This window comes from Bufo bufo, chromosome 3 (genome assembly GCF_905171765.1).
Source record: "Bufo bufo chromosome 3, aBufBuf1.1, whole genome shotgun sequence".
Classification (NCBI taxonomy): Eukaryota; Metazoa; Chordata; class Amphibia; order Anura; family Bufonidae; genus Bufo; species Bufo bufo.
In genome coordinates this window covers 439,074,299-439,096,578 of record NC_053391.1, presented here as the reverse complement: position 1 = coordinate 439,096,578, position 22,280 = coordinate 439,074,299, and the positions used below count along the sequence as shown (strand labels likewise).

The following is a 22,280-nucleotide window of genomic DNA, read 5'->3' as shown; positions in this document are numbered from 1 at the left end:
CGAAAAAAATAAACAAAAAAAGCCACGTGCATTCCTCATTTTTAAAAATGGCGAATCGCGCAGTTTTTATTTTATTTTTTCTGTTCCGGCATTCACCACCTAGATTTTTTTTTTATATTTTAATAGTTTGGACTTTTCTGACGTGGCGATGTAATATGTTTATTTATATATTTTATGTGAAATTGGGAAAAGGGGGGTGATTTATACTTCATATTTTAGTGTTTTTTTTTTTTTCACTTTTTATTTAATAACTATTTCCCCCCTTAGGGGCTAGAACCTGGGATCTTTCATCCCTTTTCCTATTCACCCTGATAGATCTCTATCAGGGTGAATAAGACTCCACACTGTCCCTGCTGCTCTGTGCTTTGTGCACACAGCATCAGGGATGTTACCATGGCAACCAGGGCTTCTGTAGCGTCCTGGCTGCCATGGTAACCGATCGGAGCCCCAGGCTTACACAGCTGGGGCTCCGATCAGAAGCTGCCACTGCACCACCAATGAGGGGGAGTGGAGAGGTCCCTGTGGCCACTGCCACCAATGATTTTAATACTGGAGGGTTGAGAGGGGCCGGCGCACTGTGCCACCAATGATTTTAATGGGATGGGGGGATTGAGGGGGGGGGCACACTGCACCACCAATGATTTTACCCCTTTATACAGGAGGCGGGTACTAGCAGATCACTGCCACTGATCGCAGCTCCCTGTCAGGGGCAGGGTGCCGGCAATGCGATTCTGCTGCCGGCACCCGCCTCCTGTATGTGTTAAAGACTGACTACTGTATATGAGTCCAGACTTTCACTATTAGGCCACACAGAGCGGCGCCCAGCGATGTCTCAGCACTCACCATTTAGTCCTGGGCGCCGCTCCGTTCGCCCGCAGTGCCCCATTACTGTCTCCTCTCCTGCTCCACATGCTGCTGAGCTGATTACTATCGGAGCGATGAGAGGAGACATCAGCTTCACTAGTGGGCGTTCCTTCTCCCTGGCTGTAGCGCTGTCCAATCGCAGCGCAGGGAAAAGGAACGCCCACTAGTGAAGCTGATGTCTCCTCCCATCGCTCCGATAGTAATCCTATCATTGGTGGCGCAGTGCGCCCGCCCCTCCTCCACCCCCTCTCTTCTCATTGCCGCCCCTCCTCCACCCCCTCTCTTCTCATTGCCGCCCCTCCTCCGCCCCTCTCTTCTCATTGCCGCCCCTCCTCCGCCCCTCTCTTCTCATTGGTGGCAGCGGCAGCAGCACAGGGGGAGGGAGGACAGCTTCCTTCTCCCCGTGCTGCTGAGAGAGAACATGAGCGCGCCGATAGCAGCGCGCTCATGTTCAGAGATACTAGACTGCGCAGCAGCGCAGCCCAGTATCGAAAAAACGGAAATCCCGGTATCGTATCGATACCGGGACAAAAGTATCGATTGGGTATCGAAATTTCGATACCCGCAACAACCCTAATTGTGACTTCTGAAGGTAATTGGTTGCACCAGAGCTTTTTATGGGCTTCCTAACAAAGGGGGTGAATACATATGCACATGGCAATTTTCTATTTCTAAACAATAGTTTTATTTATATACTTTTCTCATTTCACTTCACCAACTTAGACTATTGTGTTCTGATCCATCACATAAAATTCAGATTAACAAAACATTGACCTTAAGGCTTTTGCAAGGCACTATATATATATATAGCCATAACTACGTAGGGCTTGTTTTTTTTGCGGGATAAGCTGTAGTTTTTATAGGTTACAATTTTAAGGTATGTATAATGGCAATAGAAAAAATGTAATGCATTTTGCGGTATAAATAAAAAGCTTTATTTATCTTACAGGCTGTTGCAATCATGGTGGTACCAAATAGTTATTTTAATTTTTTTTGGTCTTCTTTTGTAGTCCAGGAATTATTCAAAATGGCTGCCAGCAACCTTTCCTAGAATGTGCGCATTTTAGGTGATTCTGTTTCTGTCTACTCTTTACCATCATGGTTGAGCAGCCTGGCAGGAAAACTCACCAATATCTGGTATATGCAAGTGCCTAAGCAGCTTTGCCAGTGGAGGCAACCAGTCCTGTACACGTTCCAGAACAGGTTTTTAAAATTATTCCTGGAGAAACCATTACATAACCTTTTTAACCATTAAATTTTTGTTTAACGAGAATTTTTATATTTCCTTTGGTGACGAGGGCTTTTTCTTTTAATTAACCTAATCAAATATAATTTTTATAGTGTTGTTGTTGTTGTTTTTTGGGCCCCACTGGGGTGGCTTTATGTATTGATTGATCATTTGTATAGTTTTCGATTACATAGTATTCCAAAGCATTATAGCCTGTCACTGGTACAATGTTTTGTGTTTTGGGCCAAGATTCTGGCAGAAACTTATGGCAGGCATGGAGGCCTTTCCTAGACCCAACTGCCATGGTAATGTTTCAGTACCCTGCGACCACGTATTAAGGAAAGATGGCTATAGTTAGTGTTATACTCACAGAGATTGTGATGCCTTTCTCTGAGATGAGCTGATGTTTGTCACTGTGCACACTTTTTGTTACAGTGTCAGTTGTCAGTGTCATGCAGGTTTCAAAATATCACCGCTCCAACTAAACACTTTCCTCAGGGTTGGGCCACTGAGGACAGTGATTGGCTTCAGCGAGCACTTGTATACTGGCATGTCCCCGCTGCAGTTGGTAAACAAGCAGCGGAAGAACGATGCTGGAGAAAGAAGTGGGGTATAAGATGATTTTATTTTATTTTTTTTAAGCTATTGCAGGGCTTGTCCTAGATTTTTATTGTCTTGGACAACTAATTTAACAAATTGCTTCTGATTTCTTTCAATTGACACGGAGACAGTATAGCATCAGTATAATTTTCTAGAACAAGCTGATTATGCTTTCACAATAATTGAATCACACAGTCCAACATTGAGCTAAGCAAACAAAGTCTGATATGAATGTATTATGTTGTGCATCTGGCTCCTTCAGTCCACACAGTCGTATATGTTTAGTACAGTGATAATGTGTAGGCTAGGTAATTCCAGGCTAATTTTATAAACTTTTTTTTCTTTTCTTTAACTCTTCCGAGTAGCAGCAAAGAAGAGAACGTGAAGCTCGGCGACAACAAGAAAGAGAACAAAGAAGAAGAGAGCAGGAAGAGAAAAAAAGAATGGAAGAGATGGAACGAAGACGTAAGGAAGAAGAGGAACGTAGAAGAGCTGAAGAAGAGAAAAGACGGGTGGAGAGAGAACAGGTAAACTTAATGTATTTGTGTGTAGCTGGCCATACTCCTGAAATAACTGTCCTCTTGTCGAGCCGACAGCTAACTCTTCCGATCCTCCCATACATATGGCCGAGCATGCATATTTAGTGAATGAGTAGAAAAGGAAGATTTTTGGTGAATAAAAGGATTGGAAAGCTGAATTCCAACATGCCCACTTTGTATTTCCTCAACATCCGCAGTCTGGAAAGAGTTTGGAGGGTATAGCTGAACTTGACAGGAAGTGAAACATCCAAAGTCGATTTGCATAAAACTTCGTTTGAATACTGTACGGAGTGAGCTCTCTGTAAGTATTAGAATGTATTGCCTCCTATGAGCTAAAGTCATAATAAAGTCATAAATTAATTTCTATTGTAAAAAACAATTTCCCGGACTCTGGTTTGGTTCCAAGTGGTACCTTGAAACCGAACCGGAGTTGGGGAAATGTTTTTTTTTACAATATAAATTAATCTATGAAGTTATTATGCGAAGTCTTAACTTCGGCTCATAGGAGCCAATTCATTCTAATACTGTATGGAGCGCTTGCTCCGTACAGTATTCAAACGAAGTTTTATGCAAATCGACTTCGGATGTTTCATCCGAAGTAGATTAGCTCATCCCTAGTCCCTTTTAAATCAACTCGATTCACACTAAAGTCATGCGCATTAAATGGCTGATCCGACTGTTTGCAGTATCTTGTAGCATCTTATCAGTAGGGGTCTAACACCTAGGACCCCTGCCGATCAGCTGTTTGAGAAGGTCTCCGTGCTAATGTGAGCACTGCAGCATTCTCGCTGCTTACCCTAGGTCAGTGAGGTCAGATCAGATGCTGATGTGATGACCTATCCAGAGGTTAGGTCATCTGTTACAGTCAGGGATAACCCCTTTAATGGACATGGCTTTAGTGTGAATCAGGTTGACTTAAAGGGACACTTCCATAATTTTTTTATCACATATTAACAACCTGTATGTGAATATTCTACATATCTTTTTTTAATAAAAAAAAAACTGGTGGATGGTTTTCTGGTTATAATATTTTTTAAGTCACTTCATGTTTTCTGTGGTCATCTCACGAAAACAGAGCTGTCATACCGTTATCCCATTTCAACACGTCCTAATTTTAATGAGGATTTCCTTGCATTTGAACTCGTTAGCGGTGCACCAGCAATGGATTGCCTATCAATTTTCGGAGATCTCATCATTTGTGTTGACTGCTACAGATGACAATATTTTGTATTTAATTTTCAGTTTCATAGCATGGCCGAATTGAAAAGATAAACAGACAAAAATTCTAAATAAACGTGTTTTCTAAGAATATGGTATAAATACCCCTTACTGATAGAAGTTTCCCTTTTATTGGGACAGTAAACCTAGTTTATCTTAGCTACGTTTGCAACCTATTCCTTGTTATCAGCTCTTCCAGACTATTTGTAGTAGTTAATTAGATTTCTGCCAGACTAGTAAAAATCCTTTGCCCTCGAGTACTGAGAACCTCCAGAAACCTTCAAGTTTGTAAATTGGGCTAGGCTCACATCTGCCGTGAATTATGTTTTTCATTTCCAGTCTAGGAATAGGAAATTGGTATCATGGATTCGTCATTTGATGGACAATGCTAATGTTGCTGCACAATGGATCCCACTGTCTATAATGGGTCCATCAAGTTTCCCTCATGATACCGGCATTTTGCTTGACTGCTGCATGTCCTTCTTTGCCCGAATCTGCGATGGAGTCTCCTGCTGGAACCTCTGAAGTTAATGTAACCCTAGCGTAGCTGTATAATGGCATGCTGCATTCGCAAAGGGTTTTCTTCCGTAGTGCGTCCCAATTCTAAATAATGTATTGTAAAACATTGAGGGTAGGCTTTGTGAGATTTTTATTTATTTTTGCAAGTTAAACAGTAAACCTGTTTTAACAAGTTTGAGTTAGAGAGAGTGCCACTTAGTGTCCTTTTTGAATAATTGCATTTCATTTTAAAATGTATTGATACGATAAAGTAACATGCCTATAATCTAGCATTGAAGAAGTTTTGTGAGACTTAAGTACTGATGAGCGATCCTCTGGATGGGTCATCAGCTGATTGAGAAGGCAGCGGCAGTCACATGGTCTAAGCACAGCTCAGCGCCATAAAAGTGAATGGAGCTGAGGTACCACGCACAGCCGCTATGCTATGTATGGCACGGTGCTTGGTGAGCACAGAGAAGGACACACTGCTCACTGATGCGCCAGTGCCCACCGATCACATACTGATGACCTATCCAGAGGATAAGTCATCAATATTTAAATCTCGGAAAACCCTTTTAATGAAATCTAGTAGATGCTGCAGTATATGATCTGACTTGTTACACCATTACAGAAAAATGTCAAACTAAATCTCCAAGAATGCAGGCAAAGTTTGTAGGAAAACAGACAAACAAATTCTACCAGAACATAGTACTGTTATGTGTTCTTACTGGTTTTCTCAGCTCATTACTTTATTCTTGTGACATTCTAGATAAAATAATCCACAGTCATGTGGAAGTTGAATACTGGATTAAATGAATTTTAATGTATAAGATGTCCACTATGTTTGTTTCCATAAGTATTGCAAATAACTACATGAAATAGAATTACATAGCAGCCCGAAACGTGAGCACTTTCTCACATGGCAATACTGACTGAAGTCTCCATTGTTGTCACAGTGTGGATGTTTTCATCGTCATGTCTTCTTATATGTGCCTCATGTTTTTTAAGTTGTTGTAGTTGGCATTTGGCAATGCCATCCGTGCATGTGCATTTTACACACTGCTCAGGTTAACAACCTGAACCCTCCAAAATGTTTGTGTGACAGGAGTATATCAGACGACAGCTGGAGGAGGAGCAGAGGCACTTGGAAATCCTTCAACAACAGCTGCTTCAAGAGCAGGCCATGTTACTGGTGAGAGTTTACTGGTGATCTGATGCCATTGCTGTAGCAGGTTGTGGGGGTCAGCTTGGTCTCGGCACAGCTGTACAAACAATTAGCTGGTGTGGGAAGCCTAATGTCTGCACCCTAGATTGACAGGCACAGCTACACGTAATCCCTCGAGGCAGACGTTGCTTTGTAAAGTTGCATTAAAGGGATTCTGTCATGACATTTTAGGCCTATAACCTAAACATATGGCCAGGTCCGTCCAAATAGCATGTATCCGAAACTGTACTTATTAAATGTGCCTGTGGCTCTATTAGCACATAAAACAGGTTTTTACAACCTGTCATTCACCTACCTAAGGTGCCCAAGGGGATGTCACTTCATACAGGGTGCCTGGCTGCAGCCATCTCCGTCTGGTGCCCAGCGCCGCCTTCCCACTAGAAATTGCCGCCCTCCCTGTCTATAGTGCCGCCTTCCTCACCTCAGCCCCGCCTCCGCAATCGTCCGGTCCCTCAGGTTATGCCTAGTGCGCACGCGCGGGATCTGACAGAGGGACCGGACGATTGCGGAGGCGGGGCTGAGGTGAGGAAGTCGGCACTGGGCACCATACGGAGATGGCTGCAGCCGGGCACCCTGTATGAAGCGACGTCCCCTTGGGCACCTTAGGTAGGTGAATGACAGGTTATAAAAACCTGTTTTATGTGCTAATAGAGCCACAGGCAGATTTAATAAGTACAGTTTCGGATTCATGCTATTTGGACGGACCTGGCCATATGTTTAGGTTATAGGCCTAAAATGTCATGACAGAATCCCTTTAAGAGGGGAAACTCATAACATATATATAATTTGATTGTTCTCACGTATTATTAATGCACATAGTTTTTTTTTTTTTTTTTTTTGCAGTTATTAATGGTCAGCATTAATATGGCTGCACATTTCAGACATGGTGTCATACAACTTCCATTCAGGCTAATGTGATGGGTGAAGATCACAACTTGTCAGTGTAAGGCTAGTTTTACACTGTGTGCAGCGTTATTTGTCCAGCCAATTCTCAGCATATTTGCTGGTTTGCCGTCAGATCTCCGCCGGTCTCCATTATAGTTAATGGGGCTTGCTGGCATTCAGGCTGTGTCCAGCAATGCCTGAACCAGAGGGCTATGGCAGGCTGTTCCGGCCTCTGCCAGATGTCTGAACGCTAGGGTGAAACTAGCCTAAGGGTATGTTCACAACTTTTTGGTGGAGTGGAGTCCATGCCTGAAACGCCAGCAGGTCTTCCCTATTGATTTATTTTTTTGGGGCACTGAAAAGCTGTTTGTAAACATACCCTAAAGAGGTGTACCACTCGCACAAAAGGAGAAAGTCCTAATTTTCAGTTATTGGGTTAGGGCTGCATTGATACTTTTTGTAGTGCCACTGAATGGTAGCTGCAGTCCAAAGTTGGACTTGTTCATCATCAATAACTCTGATCCTGGTCATTTAAACCCTCAAATGCTGTGCTCAGTAGTTACCACAGCATCTGAGCAATTAGTCAGTGACCCCAAAGTTGCAAAGTATTACTATTGCAGTCTGTGGAACAAACAATCGAATGATCGCACATTCAAATCCCACAAGGGGCCTAAAAATAAAAGAAAAAAAAGTTTGAGAAAAAGCATAAAAATTTAAAAAAGCAAGAGTATTACATATTCATCATCCCCTTTACCAATTTTACATATAAAATAAACAATCCAGACCATTAAAATTTAAAAATATTTATCCAATAATGGTCAATTTTAGTGCACAGTGAAAAAAAAGTGGAATTGTTTCTTGCTTTTTCAGTTTTACCCCACAATTTTTTTTTCTCGTTTTTCAGTACATGATATGGTAAATTAAATGGTGCCAATAATTAGTACTTGTCCTGCATAACAACAAGCCCTCATATAGCCATCATGTGAATAGAAGCTTAAGATTGTGACAGAAGACAGGGGGGAAAGACCTGAAACAAAATTATTTACAATGCCATAGCAGTGATGGCGACCCTTTTAGAGACAAAGTACCCAAACTGCAACCCTAAGCCCACTTATTTATCACAAAGTGGCAACACAACAATTTAACCTGAATACTGCAGTCCAATATGGTATATCCTCCATGCACTTAATCATTTAGCTATAATAACCTGCCTACATTCAGCCTGCCTGTGCTGTTCATAGTGCGCCCTGCGCTGATGAATGGCAGGAAAAGTCTAGGGCATATTGGTACACCATAGACTTTTTCCAGGGTGCGGGTGCCCACAGAGAGGGCTTTGAGTGTCACCTCTGGCACTCGTGCCATAGGTTTACCACCATTGCCATAGGGTTTAAAAAAAGTCTCTGTGTAGCCTTTGGATTTGCTTTCCACATTAGCTTATGTAGATGCAGTTAGATTTTCTGCTATGGTGGGAATAACTTCTCCCATAAGAGTTGCAATTGTATTGGCAGCATAGACCAGGCATTTATTACAGTCTGAGCACTCCTTTGTAACAATCTGTCAGAAAATGTTCCCTCCTGATGCAAGACACTTTCAGCTAAGGATGATCTATATTAAGTTTGTGCTCATGAAAAACATCAGAAGCTCTGTCCAGCACCCTGATTGTTTGTGCCTTAGATCGATCTGCTAACGTGAATGCCTATAGTATTCTGTGTAAATGTCTTTTAGGCCCGACATGTTCTTGAATGTATCATGGACACTTTCTGTAGTCACTATTGGCATTTGTTTCTAGTGAAATGATGGGTTACAGTCTAATGAAAATTGGAAAGCATTAAAAAGCTTTATGGCGATTTGGAGAACACCAGTCATATACTTTAAATATCACATCTGGTGTGGAAGTGGGGTCTGATCAGTGTTATTATGTGGCATGTCTTTGTGTAATATTTTATATACGTTGACTTTTTTATTTTAGGAATACAGATGGCGAGAAATGGAGGAGCACAGACAGGCAGAGAGGCTGCAGCGTCAACTGCAGCAAGAACAAGCGTATCTTATGTCTTTACAACATGATCACAGGCAGCAACCTCAGCAGCAACAGCAACCTCCGCAGCAGGCGCAACCTCAGCAACCCCAAATGCAACAGCTAGAAAGAATCAAGCAAAGTTATCATATCCCAGAGTCTAAAGCCCACTATGATCAGGCTGAACGTGTGCGAGAGGTAAACTCAACTCTGGACCCTGTATTTGTTTATAAATTATCTATGTATATTATATTGTACCTGAGTCACTTAGGTGACAACATTATTTTAAATATTTGCTTTTTGGAGTGCCTGCTTTGCAGACAGCACTGCTGGTAAAGTAGGGTTTGAAGGGTGAGCATAATTAGAAGACAAATTGTCCATCTTTTAGTAAATTTTGGCTGTGTGCATTCTTGCCAATTATAGCTATTAACTAGTGCAAAAGGCAAACCAGTAACTTGTCGATAGAAATATGCAGTATAATAAATATTACACCTCCCCAAGGCCTTGGAATTTTAATCCTTGAGTTTGTCACAATGCATCACATACATTAATACTACTGTATCTGTACATTCTCCTCTTTAATGCCTTGCATGTCTTGCTTTTGTACAGGCAGAAGAGCGCCTTAGGAAAGCTACCCAAGGCTCTCCTGAAGCACAGTCAAAGCAAGCAGGGAGAGTGTTGGAGCCTTCAGTGCCTTCAAGATCTGAGTCCTTTTCCAATGGGAATTCTGAGCCTTCTCAGCCTGCCATGCATAGGCCAGTGGAGCCTCAGGTATGGTAATAGTTTCTAGTGTGTAATCTGACATCTTTCCACTGCTGTTATTTTGTGAGCACTCAAACGTAGCAACAGGAAGAATTTTGGGTCCCAGATTCCCTTTATACAAGAATTTGATATGAGGTAACTTGAAACATTGTCTGTACCTGGACACCCAGGTAAATGGGGTTCTTTTTAAAGGGAATCTGTCACCAGCGACCTCCTTATCAACCCGTTTGCATAGACACACAGCTGTATTTCACCTGATTTAAAATACAGTTGTTTTTTTTTATTGTTGATCTGAGGCTCCATTCTTGAGTTATGACACTTTTTATTGATATGCAAATTAGGCCTTTGGTGCAATGAGGGCGTCCCATTGCTCATATTGCACACAAACGCCACTGCTTTCTGTGGCCAGCCCCTCCCTCACTGCTTTGCCTCTGCCTGGCAGCATGGTTTGGGGGGTGGGGGGGGGCTGTTCACCAAAATGAATGGACCTTGGGTGCAATGAGAGCAACAGTGACACCCTTATTGTACCAAAGGCCTAATTTGCATAGTAAGAAAATGTCATAACTCAGGAACGGAGCCTCTGATCAACAAAAGAAAAACATTTTAAGCAGGTGAATGCAAAAAAAGGAGGAAACAGCGGCTACACCCACCAATCGGCTATAGATATGAGGTGCTCACCTCTATAGGCCTCACCCTAGGCCTGTGTTGCAAAATGTGAAGAAAAAGAGATGGGAGGGGCACTCTACATATGGCTTCACATGAAGAGTTAAAATGACCCAATTGGAGGGAAATACATTTTATTAAGAAATACTATAGACTCTAAAATACAATTCCATAAATGGCATAAAATGGAATAAAATAAACTTATCGTAAAAATATATTCACTAGTGAGGAAAACGTCCAGTATATCTATCTACTCTTTTGGATCGGATGTTTCAATACAGTTCCACAATAGAGTTCCACAGTACAATTCAGTCTTTTTGGTACCAAATGGATTGATAAAGTGCAATAGTGCAATTGTGCAATGTGCAATCCAGGCAGATTCAGGTGAACAGTCCGGCCATAGTTAATAATTGCCAGGATATACTGCTCAATTCCACAGCCAACTGGATACTATTACAATTGCACCAACCTGGCAGCCGCACAGTATGCTGGTTGTCCGGACCTGAAAGGTAAGTGGAGCGTCTCTTACCGGACTCTCGATGTGATGCGTCTCCTACCAGCCCCCCGATGCACAGCGTCCCTTGCCGGCCTCCCGATGTACAGCGTTCCCCGCTGTCATGCGCCTCACCATTCATGCGGCGTCTCACGTGACCCGGAAGGGGAGTTACTCGCCGGTCTGTTAATAGCGCTGGTAATAATAGGGGTCCTGGTGTCCGGATTATACTGTAGTCGTTCACGAACAGGCGTGTCGTTTTATGTTAGATATCATAATCTTTAGGTGTACATCAGTAGAATTGACTCACTAGCTGGGACCAAACGCGTTTCGGGGACAACCCCCTTCAGTGGATATCAGTAGTGAGCATTAGTTCCGGTTTTTTATAGGCTGTTGTCTGTCAATCAACCATATTGATGGTTCGCATCCAAAGTCTGGACTGGAACCCTTGGCAGTATATTTTTCTCTATTAAATCACTTCTCATTCAATCTCCTTAAAGGATATTGCAGATAATACTGTATAGACATCATACTAAAATACTTAATAAATAGTTAAAAAATCCTTAAAAATATATTATTTTAAAAACATATATATATACGTAGACCATTATAATGACATTGGTGGCGATTCATCATAAAGAGGATTTTTTCCCCCATAGACATTAGAGCAACATTAGTGGCAATTCATTATAGAAGATAATCCTTCAAGGAGGAAAAAATATATTTTATTCACAGATGTTTGGACTGTTTATTAGAAAGAGTCTATATCAAAAAGGCTTTATATCCAAAATAAGGCGAGGGTGTGTTTGTAAATGGGCAAGGGAGGGCACTTGATTGTCGAGTGGGATGGCATCCAATGTGAAGGGGATGAACAGCGGAGGGAGACACAGGTCTCCCCCCCACTTCACAGGAAACCAAATAGCTCCAACTCTGCATTCAAACCCCCGGTATCATGGTCTCGAACTCAAAAATGCGTCTTGACTCCTGTCTGGACATGTGTGCAACATGATTGCCCCCCCTCCACGGTCTCTTTGCTTTCTCAATAGCTGTAAACATTAATCCTGAGGGGTCACACCCATGTACCAGTTTAAAATGTTTCGAGAGCGAGTGTGCCTCATAGCCCTTTTTGATGTTGGCTATATGTTCCGATACTCTCTTTTTGAGAGTTCTCTTGGTTCTCCCTGTATATTGTTTGTTACACCCGCATTGTAGCAGGTATATCACATCCATTGTGTCACAGGTGAGACAGTCCCTAATGCTAAGAGTTAATGAATTAGTAATGGACTGTACCTTTTCCCTCTTCTTGGGGAACTTCGTGATTTTACAATTGGCACACCTCCCACATCTAAAAAATCCTTTTGTGGATAGCCAATTTCCTCCTGCTTTCGTTATAGTGTTCTTCACTGTTGGTGCCACTTTCCCCGCTAAATTTGTTGCTTTGGTATACACAATATTCGGGGTGTCGCGGAGATAAGTCCCTATGATTTTATCCTTTAATAAATAATTCCAAGTTTCTTTTATTTTATGCCATTTATGGAATTGTATTTTAGAGTCTATAGTATTTCTTAATAAAATGTATTTCCCTCCAATTGGGTCATTTTAACTCTTCATGTGATCCCATATGTAGAGAGTGCCCCTCCCAAAATATCACCCCAGCAGATCCAAATACTTTAGTTCAACACAATAAACTGCCCCAGCAGCATCAAAAACCACAGTGCAACACAAAATAATGCCCCAGCAGCACAAAATACCTCCTCAGAAGTTGCCCCTGTATGGTGCATTCTGTCTTCCTACTCCTCTTGCTGCAGGATGGCAATACAATTGAAATCCAGGAATCAGGAGGGCATCTGTGGTCGTCAGTCAGGTACATAAATACTTGACACCCCCATCAATAATTAACTTTAAGAGCAACAGATCATTACTTACCTGGCTGCCGACCATAAGGAGAGTTCAGTAGACCCCCTGGGTATCATCCTACACGGAAATTTCCTGGTGGGATGATACCCAGGGGATCTATGGCCAATCCGCCCCTGCCTAAGTCTGTCAGAGTAACAAGGGGACATCCTCCACATCTAGAGGAAAGAAGGTTTCTACACAAACATAGAAGGGCTTCTTTACGGTAAGAGCAGTGAGACTATGGAACGCTCTGCCAGATGAGGTGATGGTGGCGGTGAACTCTTTAAAAGAGTTCTAGAGAGGCCTGCATGTATTTCTGGAGTGTAATAGTATTACAGATTATAGTTACTGGAGAAGGGTCATTGATTCAGGGAGTCATTTTAATTTCCAGTCTTGGATATGAGAAGGATTTTTTTTCTCAAGGGTAGAGAAATTTGCTTGTACCTCATGAAATTTTTCTATACTTTTATCTGAATCAACTTTGCAGGATAAAAGGCTGAATTTGGATGGACATCTGTATTTTTTCAGCTTTACAAACTTACTATATAGAAATCTGCTTTTTTGCAGTATTAATTTCCAAATGAGACTGACATTTATTGACAAGGGCATATGTAATATGTCATGATCTTAAAAGCTTGACATGGTGAGCATATTGGGGATAGACCTTAGATCTTGGAAAGCCCAGCATCTTAGCTCAGCATTCTAGGTGCAAGTTTGATAAAAAAAGTAAAAGCAGTAGATTGATATTTGAACAACCGTTGAACGAACTATTGCCCGGTGATCGATTGCTTCACAGACCCTGCCATATACACATTTTAGTCCATATTGTTCAATTTGGCCGTACATTAACAGTGACACCGGGGGCGACAGACAAACAATCTTTCATCGAACTATCCGATACAAATTTCAAGCATGCTCGATTTCTTTTCAGAAGATGACATTGATTGGCTAAAGCAGTCGTTCATTGCTATTCTACATGACGAACAATTGCGGACGAGAATAGGCATTTCTATAATAATGCTGTCCGCGGAACGCACATGGCCAGAATCCGTGTTCTGCAGATCCGGAATTTGCAGATCGTAAAACACATACGGTCATTTGAATGAACCCTTAGTGTAATGGATATGGGAACCTTTAGAGCAGAAGAGTAGTATAGAGCCATCTCTGATAGAATTGGAAACTCTCCTAAATCCATGTTAGTTTGCCATTTTCTGAAACATTACTGCTTTGCTCACCTCTCTGGTTTGTATCTTTAGCAAAAACGTAGGCATTGGAGAGATGAAATCCTGTTTAGTCTCACAGTACACAGGAAAGAATGCATTGAGAAAAACTGATTCCGATATTGTGACCATGGCAAACGCCAGAGAATCTACTTGTATGGCCATTTCTGGTCTGGACTGCCTTTAGGGCAGAAGACTTTTCTCAAACTTAATGCGAGATAGATGAAAATGGATTTTAGCCATAGATATAAGACCTTTCACTGAAGCATTTAGGATGCACTACAGGGAACTTTCTACCCAATATTTTGACATTTTACGACCTAAAGAAAAAGTGTTCCGGGCTTCAGCAGATGCAGCCTATATCAGTCCCTCGTCCTACTAATATTAAGCAGATTGGGCAATTTTGCAGCTCCCCACCGTGCATGCAGATTGTACCAAACACTCTTTCATTCATACATATGTGACCACTGTTCACATCAAGGTGCAAAAGATATTCAGAAATATTCAGGTTGGATGATAAGCATTTGTCATCAGTGTCCAATAAATTTGACCTTGCAACCTACAGTAATTTTCCTCTAAAATAACAAGGTGCTTGGCCCCAGTAATAGATTGCCGCCTTCTTTTCATAGTCTATGGAACATCCCTACTGCTGTCTTCAGGATTTGTATCACATGGATCCGAAATATGGTGCTTATAGTAGTTTATGAGGCCCTGTTGAACCTTCATGTGCCTCGTTAAGTGAGGGGGAAAAATACCCTTTCTGTGAAAATTCAAAGTGCAGTATGGTCCTAAACTGTATGTATAACCAAACTGCATGAAGAGGGGAATATGTGGCCTCAGAGGGGCACCTTCCTCTGTGTGAGGGCCTTAACGTGTATATAGCATTCAAGGTAAGTATTTGTACTCTTTCTGTTCTTTTAGTACGCCTTCCTTGTAATGACAGATTGTGCATGATCTTTTTTGCTCAATAACACATTAACAATTCATCCTGTTGTCAGTCCACAGTTCATTCATGCTATTATTTTTCCCTTATAGCTGAGTCAGGGTACCTGCTTTATCTTGTTTTTTGTCATTGTCTGGCTTTTTTTAAATTCTGCACCATTGGAATTAAAAAAAAGTTAGTGTTGCCAGTGCACCATGTAAATGTTTTATGTCTTGTTTTCTTGTAAGGTCCAATGGTCTCATCTGGCATCCCTCAAGAACAATGTTTCCCCTGTCTCGCGATCCCATTCCTTCAGTGACCCTTCTCCCAAATTTGCACCTCACCATCTTCGTTCTCAGGACCCACACCCTCCCCCACGCAATGAAGGTCTAAGTCAGAGTTCTGACCCTAAATCTGACATACCTGAGCCTAACCAAAGGGTTTGGGCTAGATCAGACAGTGAAGAGGTGCCACCAAGGGTAAGATGTAGTAATCAGTAAGATGAGCAGTTCATGTGTTTATAGGGCCAGGTTATATTGTGTCAACATGTGACACAATTTACAATGTTTTTGCACAGAATGGTGGGTTTTGTGGCTACTATCAGAGACTATGGACCTCTTTTCATAGGGCTACATTTTGCCACGTTTGTGAAGTGGTTTATCTCCACGTTATCACAATACATTGGGTTAGTTTTTGCCCATGCATTTTTGGTGCCTAGACACTTTGGGCCTTAGTAATAAACACCTGAAAAATAAAGATCTGGCCTTAAAGCATGAAATGATTTAACCCTCAGTTATACTATTAAATAGACCTCACTTGTATCTGGTAAAATTTGCTGACCTGATTTTCTACCAGTTTTGTAATAATTAATTCATCCTTTTCGGGACCATTTTCAAGTGAGTCATGTCCTTGCTATTCATAATATATGGTAACTGTATGGATCATAATGAAATGATCCAGAGACTATTTGAAAGCAATACGCTTTGTACTTTATAGCTGTCACCTGTGCTATTGCTTTATTCAGCTTCTCTACATACTACTCAGCTTTGCAGCTCTTATCCATGTAACTGCATTATGTTGCTTCATTTCTCACATGTTAACAAGTCATGTTATCAACTCTCTGCTGAGAAACTGAAGCAACAGTTCAGAATAAATGTTCATTGTTTGCAATCTGAATGAAAGATTTATTGTGTTTGGTAGGAAACCTTATAATGAAATCTATTGTTTTTGGATTAAATCATTTTCTGTGAGGACTGGTGTTAAAATGGTTGATGACTCACTTTGTGTGCTTCATTTTCTATATTTCTACTTAATATAAAGGTACCTGTAAGGACAACATCAAGATCCCCGGTGTTGTCACGAAGAGATTCTCCTCTCCAGGGCAGTGTACAACAGAACAGCCAAACTGGACAGAGGAATTCCACAAGGTATGTCTAGCGAGTCTAACAGTCATTTTCACGTATCTGCTAAACACATTAAGAATACCATGGCATGTATCTCTGGCTTAGTAGATTGTTCTGCTTGTTTTTTTATTCAGCAATATTGAGCCCAGGTTGCTTTGGGAGAGGGTGGAAAAACTTGTACCCAGACCAGGCAGTGGCAGCTCTTCTGGATCCAGTAATTCCGGTTCCCAGGCAGGCTCTCATCCAGGATCACAGAGTGGTTCTGGAGAACGCTTCCGCATGCGATGTAAGTAGGTTCAGGTCATTGCTTCTTTTCTACTACGAATGACCGATATTGTCAGCATTTACATGCTTCGTTGCTCTATATACCTGTCTTATCTGGTATTTTCCTGTTTAGTATATTTCTATAACTTATCTAGAGGTTTCTTTCCTTGCCAGCATCCTCAAAATCAGAAGGGTCACCATCTCAGCGTCCCGAAAATACAGCCAAGAAGCCTGATGAGAAGAAAGAAACTGGAAGACCAACCAAGCCTACTGTAAGAACACACAGGTTTTTTTCCCCTATGTGTCAGTAGTTAGTATATTATACATCTGTATAGTGTACATATTAAATCCAGTATTATTTTATGCAAATGGAAAGTGTTTGTATTCAGTGTAAGATTGCACACATAGAAATGGAAATATGTACAGAATTGTCACTGACAAAATCGTGATATTGCTTTAAAGATGACCAAAAACGTCTGATGGAAACTGCCTGTAGCACTTGTGGTCAACTTAGGCTAGTTTCACACTAGCGCTAAAATGTTGTGGCAGGCTGCTCCAGCAGAGGAACAGTCTGCCAGCGTTCATCGTATCTGGCATAGCCAAATGCTACCTTTCCCTGACCATAATGGCACCCGGCGGGGATCTGGCATTATTGCTGGGATACGACTGGACAAAAACCTGCTGCTTGCAGTTGCATTTGTCCAGCTGAATATTGGCACTAATGCCGGAAACAGGTCGGGTCCCATTATAGTCAGTGGGGCCTGGCAGTGCTCTGGTAGTATCTGGTTATGCCAGAGGCGATGAGCTTTGACAGGCTGTTCCTTTGCCGGTGCAGCCTGCTTGACACTAGCCTTGTATCTCTTGGTAGCTTTATAAGCTATGTATGACCATGTACAGACAGAAATAATCAGTTGCCAGAACTGACTAATGTCAGATTATGACCACATACCGACCAAGACAACTCACATGGTAGAATTTTTTTCAACAAACGATCAGTGAACAGTTAAACTGGAAAATACTCCTAAATAAGTTATTGTATTTACAACCTTCATTCAGTTTGTCTCATTCTTTATTAGTCTAATCCGTTCTATAATTTACTTGGAAGTTTCCATTAGTATGTGAATGTTTGCGTACTGTTTCAATTCAGAACATGTCTATGTTCCTTATCGCTAACATTTTGTCTTTCATGTTTCTCTTTTATTGCTTTCTAATCTGAATGTGGGTATCCAGGGAGAAGTGGTAAGTTGAATCTAACAGTAAAGTTTTTTTTTTAAAATCTGTTAGTAAATTGCAAGGCACGCTGAGCTTTGGTTGATATCTCCATATATTCAAAATGATGCAAACATATGAAGAAAAATAAGGTGATACATATCAACATTTCTGACACAGGAATGTGATGGCCGCCCTATGTTGCACTGGAATGGAGGTGGCATAATTGACAGATTTAGTTCTGCTTAAAGAGATGCTGACATCATGAAATGCAATGCAATCTGCAGGCAGCATGTTATAGGGGAGAAGGAGCTGAGCAGATTGATATATAGTGTTTTGGGGAAAGATTCAGCAAAACCTGTAATTAATTAAAGAGGACCAGGATACATGTATTGAAATAGTTATATTACCTTACAGTGCGGCCCCCAGTGATGTCTTACCGCCTTTTTTTTTTTTTTTTTTTGAAAGGACCCCCCCTTTCATCTGCTGTGGTCCCTGTTTGTTTTGGTGCCTCATATGCTAATGAGGCACTTCGGTTCAACTAGGTGGGGACTTAAATTTGTCCTGGGCGCGGTTATCTTCTCCCTGGCTGCGAGCGCATCCAATCAGAGCGCCCCGCTGTTAGCCAGGGAGAAGGAGCTCAAGTTCTCGCAAGAGAAGGAGCTGCGATTCTTGTGAGAACTTGAGCTCCTTCTCCCTGGCTAAGAGCGGGGCGCTCTGATTGGATGCGCTCGCAGCCAGGGAGTAGATAACCGTGCCCAGGACAAATTGAAGTCCCTGCCTAGTTGAACTGAATTGCCTCATTAGCATATGAGGCGCCAAAACAAACCGGGACCACAGCGGACGAAAGGGGGGGGTCGTTTGAAAAAAAAAACGGACATCACTGGGGGCGGCACTGTAAGGTAATATAACTATTTCAATACATGTATCCTGGTGAAAGGTCCTCTTTAATTGAATTTATACTTTTAAACCTCTGCTATTTCGGAATTTAGGTCCACCTCGGGTATACTCACTTACACAGAGAGTGCTATCAATTACTGATAACACCTCCCCCGTTTTAAATTTATAAATGACACATTTTACTGAATTGTTATCCACACAACATATATCCATCTGCTCAGCTCCTCCTGCTCTATAACATGCTGCCTGCAGATTGCATTTTTTGATTAAGTTCTCTTTAGTGGCACGGTGGTCTGGATGTGTCATTTCTGTGTGATGACCTGTTTCATATCAGTAGTCTTGACATGTTTGTGCTACTGTTTAGTATATAGCAGGGTGTCTGAAGAGTTAAATGGTTTCAGAGGAAAACTCCATATTCTTGGGGACTGGTCGAATGATTGCTGTGTGTATGTGTATATATAATTTGTATCCATTAGTTGTTTGTATTAGCAGCACCTTTGTATTTTTGTTAAATTTCCGGTGGAAGTGCTTTTAGTCATGGTGAAGCTCTGTTCACGTGTGCGTCATGATTTCTGTCATAAACTGAAACCATGATACAGTGGCATATCTGTCGAATGATGGACACCAGCGGTGACCAGCAAGCCACACTTATTTACAATGAAGTCTGTTGGGTTCTCCTGTGGTGTCCATGCTTTGACGGGATGAAGAATTACTTCCCATTAGAAATAGTGGGATTTGTTGAGAAGGTTCTGAACACAGCCTCCAACACATATGTGAGCATATCCTCAGAATTTATTGTTCAGATTTTTGTGTTTTATGCTTTTTTTTTACACATGTCCCCAACTCATATTTTCTTGAAAAGGACCTGACTGCTTTGGCAAAGGAGCTTCGTGCTGTGGAAGATGTGCGACCTCTGCATAAAGTAACAGACTATTCTTCATCCAGTGAAGAATCTGGTACCACCGATGAGGAGGATGATGACATCGAGCAAGAAGGCGCAGATGAATCAACCTCCGGCCCAGAGGATGCCAGAGCCATGTATGACTTTTCAAAGCCAAAATACTGTTTCTGAGCTCTCTTGTCAAAATGGTTTTAAGAATTCTCTGTATACATTATCTTTCAATTTTAATGTGTAGGTCTGCATTAAATTTGAGTAATGGAGAAACGGAGTCTGTAAAAACAATGATTGTCCATGATGATGTTGAGAGTGAGCCTGCCATGACTCCTTCCAAAGAAGGCACTTTAATCGTCCGACAGGTATGAGGGAACCAGTAACTACAGCATAACCTACTCATCCATTCATGCTGTTCATTTTCCTGCATCTCATTTGTGTCATCAGTTAGCATCCATTCCTTTTGGCAGATAATGTTTGCTTCTCTGCATGTGCAATTACATAGATCAAGCCCCATTAATTTGCTGCTTCCTGCATGTTCTGTCACAGACACTCTCCTAATATTCTGATAAACCAGTGGTTTTCTGAACCAGAAGACTGTGCAGACCCTTTTGAAGACCATAAGCACAGAGAAGGGATGTTTCCCTTAAAGTTTAAGGCAAACAATGGGTTAATCCCCATAACACAATAATAGAATGATTTCTTTATAACACTAACATTTTAATTGGTGTATAAAATGTGTGACACAATATATAGCTTTTGCTTCAGAAAATACAAAGTTTATAGATTGAATCCATGGCTTCATACTTGGTGGTCCAGCAGTTTGGTCAAGGGTAGCCTTGCAGATCTTTTTAGATGTCAGCCATGACAACTGCATTCCTTTAAAATTATACTGGACAAAAAGTTCAAATGAAAAATAACCCTTCACCCTTACTGTGGCCTCAAGACATGAAGTTACTTGACAGCTCTAACTGCCTCCCCCACAATCAGTTTTTTGTAGTCCAACCTTTAGAATTGTCCAGGGATAGCATGTACTTAAGCAGCACTTGAAGAAGACAAGTGTGCCTGTTTTTTCTACAGAGTACAGTTGACAAAAAGCGTGCCAATCAACTTGAGAGCAATGGCTTTGCCGGGCGCATTCACCTCTTGCCAGATCTCTTACAGCAAAGCCATTCCTCCTCCACCACCTCTTCCCCATCCTCAAGTCAACCGACACCCACCATGTCCCCACAGACACCCCAGGACAAGTTAACTGCTAATGAGGTATGTCTGCCACTAGCTGGCTGCTGTAAATCAGGAGGCATAATTCCCTTAGTGGATGGTAACACAGTCTGGTCATGTGCTTCTGAATAATGCCACTCTAGATTATAAGTCCATACACACCTTAACATCACCACTCTATTCACGGGTTGCACTGTCATCTGCATGTCTTATTGTTCATTAAATATACATTGACACTATAAAAGGATCATGGGAAACGACACCACAGTAAAAGTGTTTTCTGTGTTCTTGGTCATCCACTACTTTCCCTCACATGTACATGATTCTTCCTGTGTGTTCAGTTATCATATTTGTGTGTCCTCTGTGTCTGATTCCTAACACTTTTCAGGGGAGTGCTGTTTCCGTGGTTGTGAAGTGTGCATAACCAATTTGACATTCCACTCTGTAGATTAAAGAGGACCCGTCACCGCTCCTGACATGTCTGTTTTAGCAATTACCTGCATCCCCCTTGTAATAATTCTGGAGCATCTATTCTTGTGGCTCTGTGTTCTGTCATTCATTTATTATTTCTACTACAGGTTATGAATGAGTTACTCATAGTCTGCAGTGAAGGTCCAGATAGGTGGTACCAGTTGGGTGTGTCCTGCACAGTTTGATACTATCTGGTCAGTGCTGCCAGTGTCAGATTGTGCAGGGACACCCCCCACCCCCCCAACTGGTAACACCTATCTGGACCTTCACTGCAGACTATATGTAATTCAATCATAACTTCTAGCAGGATTCATAAATGAATGGCAGAACACAGTCATAAGATTAGATGCTGCATAATTGTTATTACAAAGAGGATGCAAGTAACTACTTAAACCGGACATGTCAGGAGAGGTCACAGGTCCTCTCCAAGTTCAGTGGTTAACTTCTTTCAGGAAAACTCTGATTACATTGGTTGGAGAATGAAAACTTCAGAAGATATGTATATAGAGAGTAAACCAACAACTGTGGGGTTCTAATAATAAGGATTCTGTTATTCCTCCTAATTTATGAATGGATTACTAGCAGTCTGCAATAAAGATCCAACTGTGTGTTACCAGTTGGGGCATGTCCCACAAGTGCCTGACAATTCTTCGACTGTGTGAAAGAAGTTTTCCAAATGCATAACTCCTTTCTACCCATTGAAGTAAACATGGATAGCCAGCAGCAATGTTGTCTTCAGAGTCAGGGCGTCTTCTTTTTTTAGATTACCTAGCTGAGTGTTTCCCAGCCAAGGTTTATAAGAGTCTGTCGGTGCCTTCCTGGAACATGCCAGCAGCAAGGATTCCTGGGGAAACGGTAGAGAAGAAATAGTTCAGCTTGGAGTAAGGTTG

The 22,280-nt window shown here is 41.6% G+C and overlaps 1 protein-coding gene across 1 annotated transcript in view; it reads left to right on the top strand.

Annotated features, from left to right (window-relative positions):
- Window positions 1–22,280, top strand: part of MAP4K4 (mitogen-activated protein kinase kinase kinase kinase 4) — a 158,851-nt gene that overhangs the window by 112,440 nt on the left and 24,131 nt on the right. Inside the window, 12 exon segments of the mRNA XM_040425023.1 lie at window positions 3,058–3,219; window positions 6,053–6,139; window positions 9,027–9,272; window positions 9,684–9,845; window positions 15,279–15,509; window positions 16,351–16,457; window positions 16,568–16,719; window positions 16,872–16,969; window positions 17,928–17,936; window positions 19,669–19,844; window positions 19,943–20,063; window positions 20,779–20,961. Coding sequence (XP_040280957.1) covers window positions 3,058–3,219; window positions 6,053–6,139; window positions 9,027–9,272; window positions 9,684–9,845; window positions 15,279–15,509; window positions 16,351–16,457; window positions 16,568–16,719; window positions 16,872–16,969; window positions 17,928–17,936; window positions 19,669–19,844; window positions 19,943–20,063; window positions 20,779–20,961 — 1,734 coding nt within the window.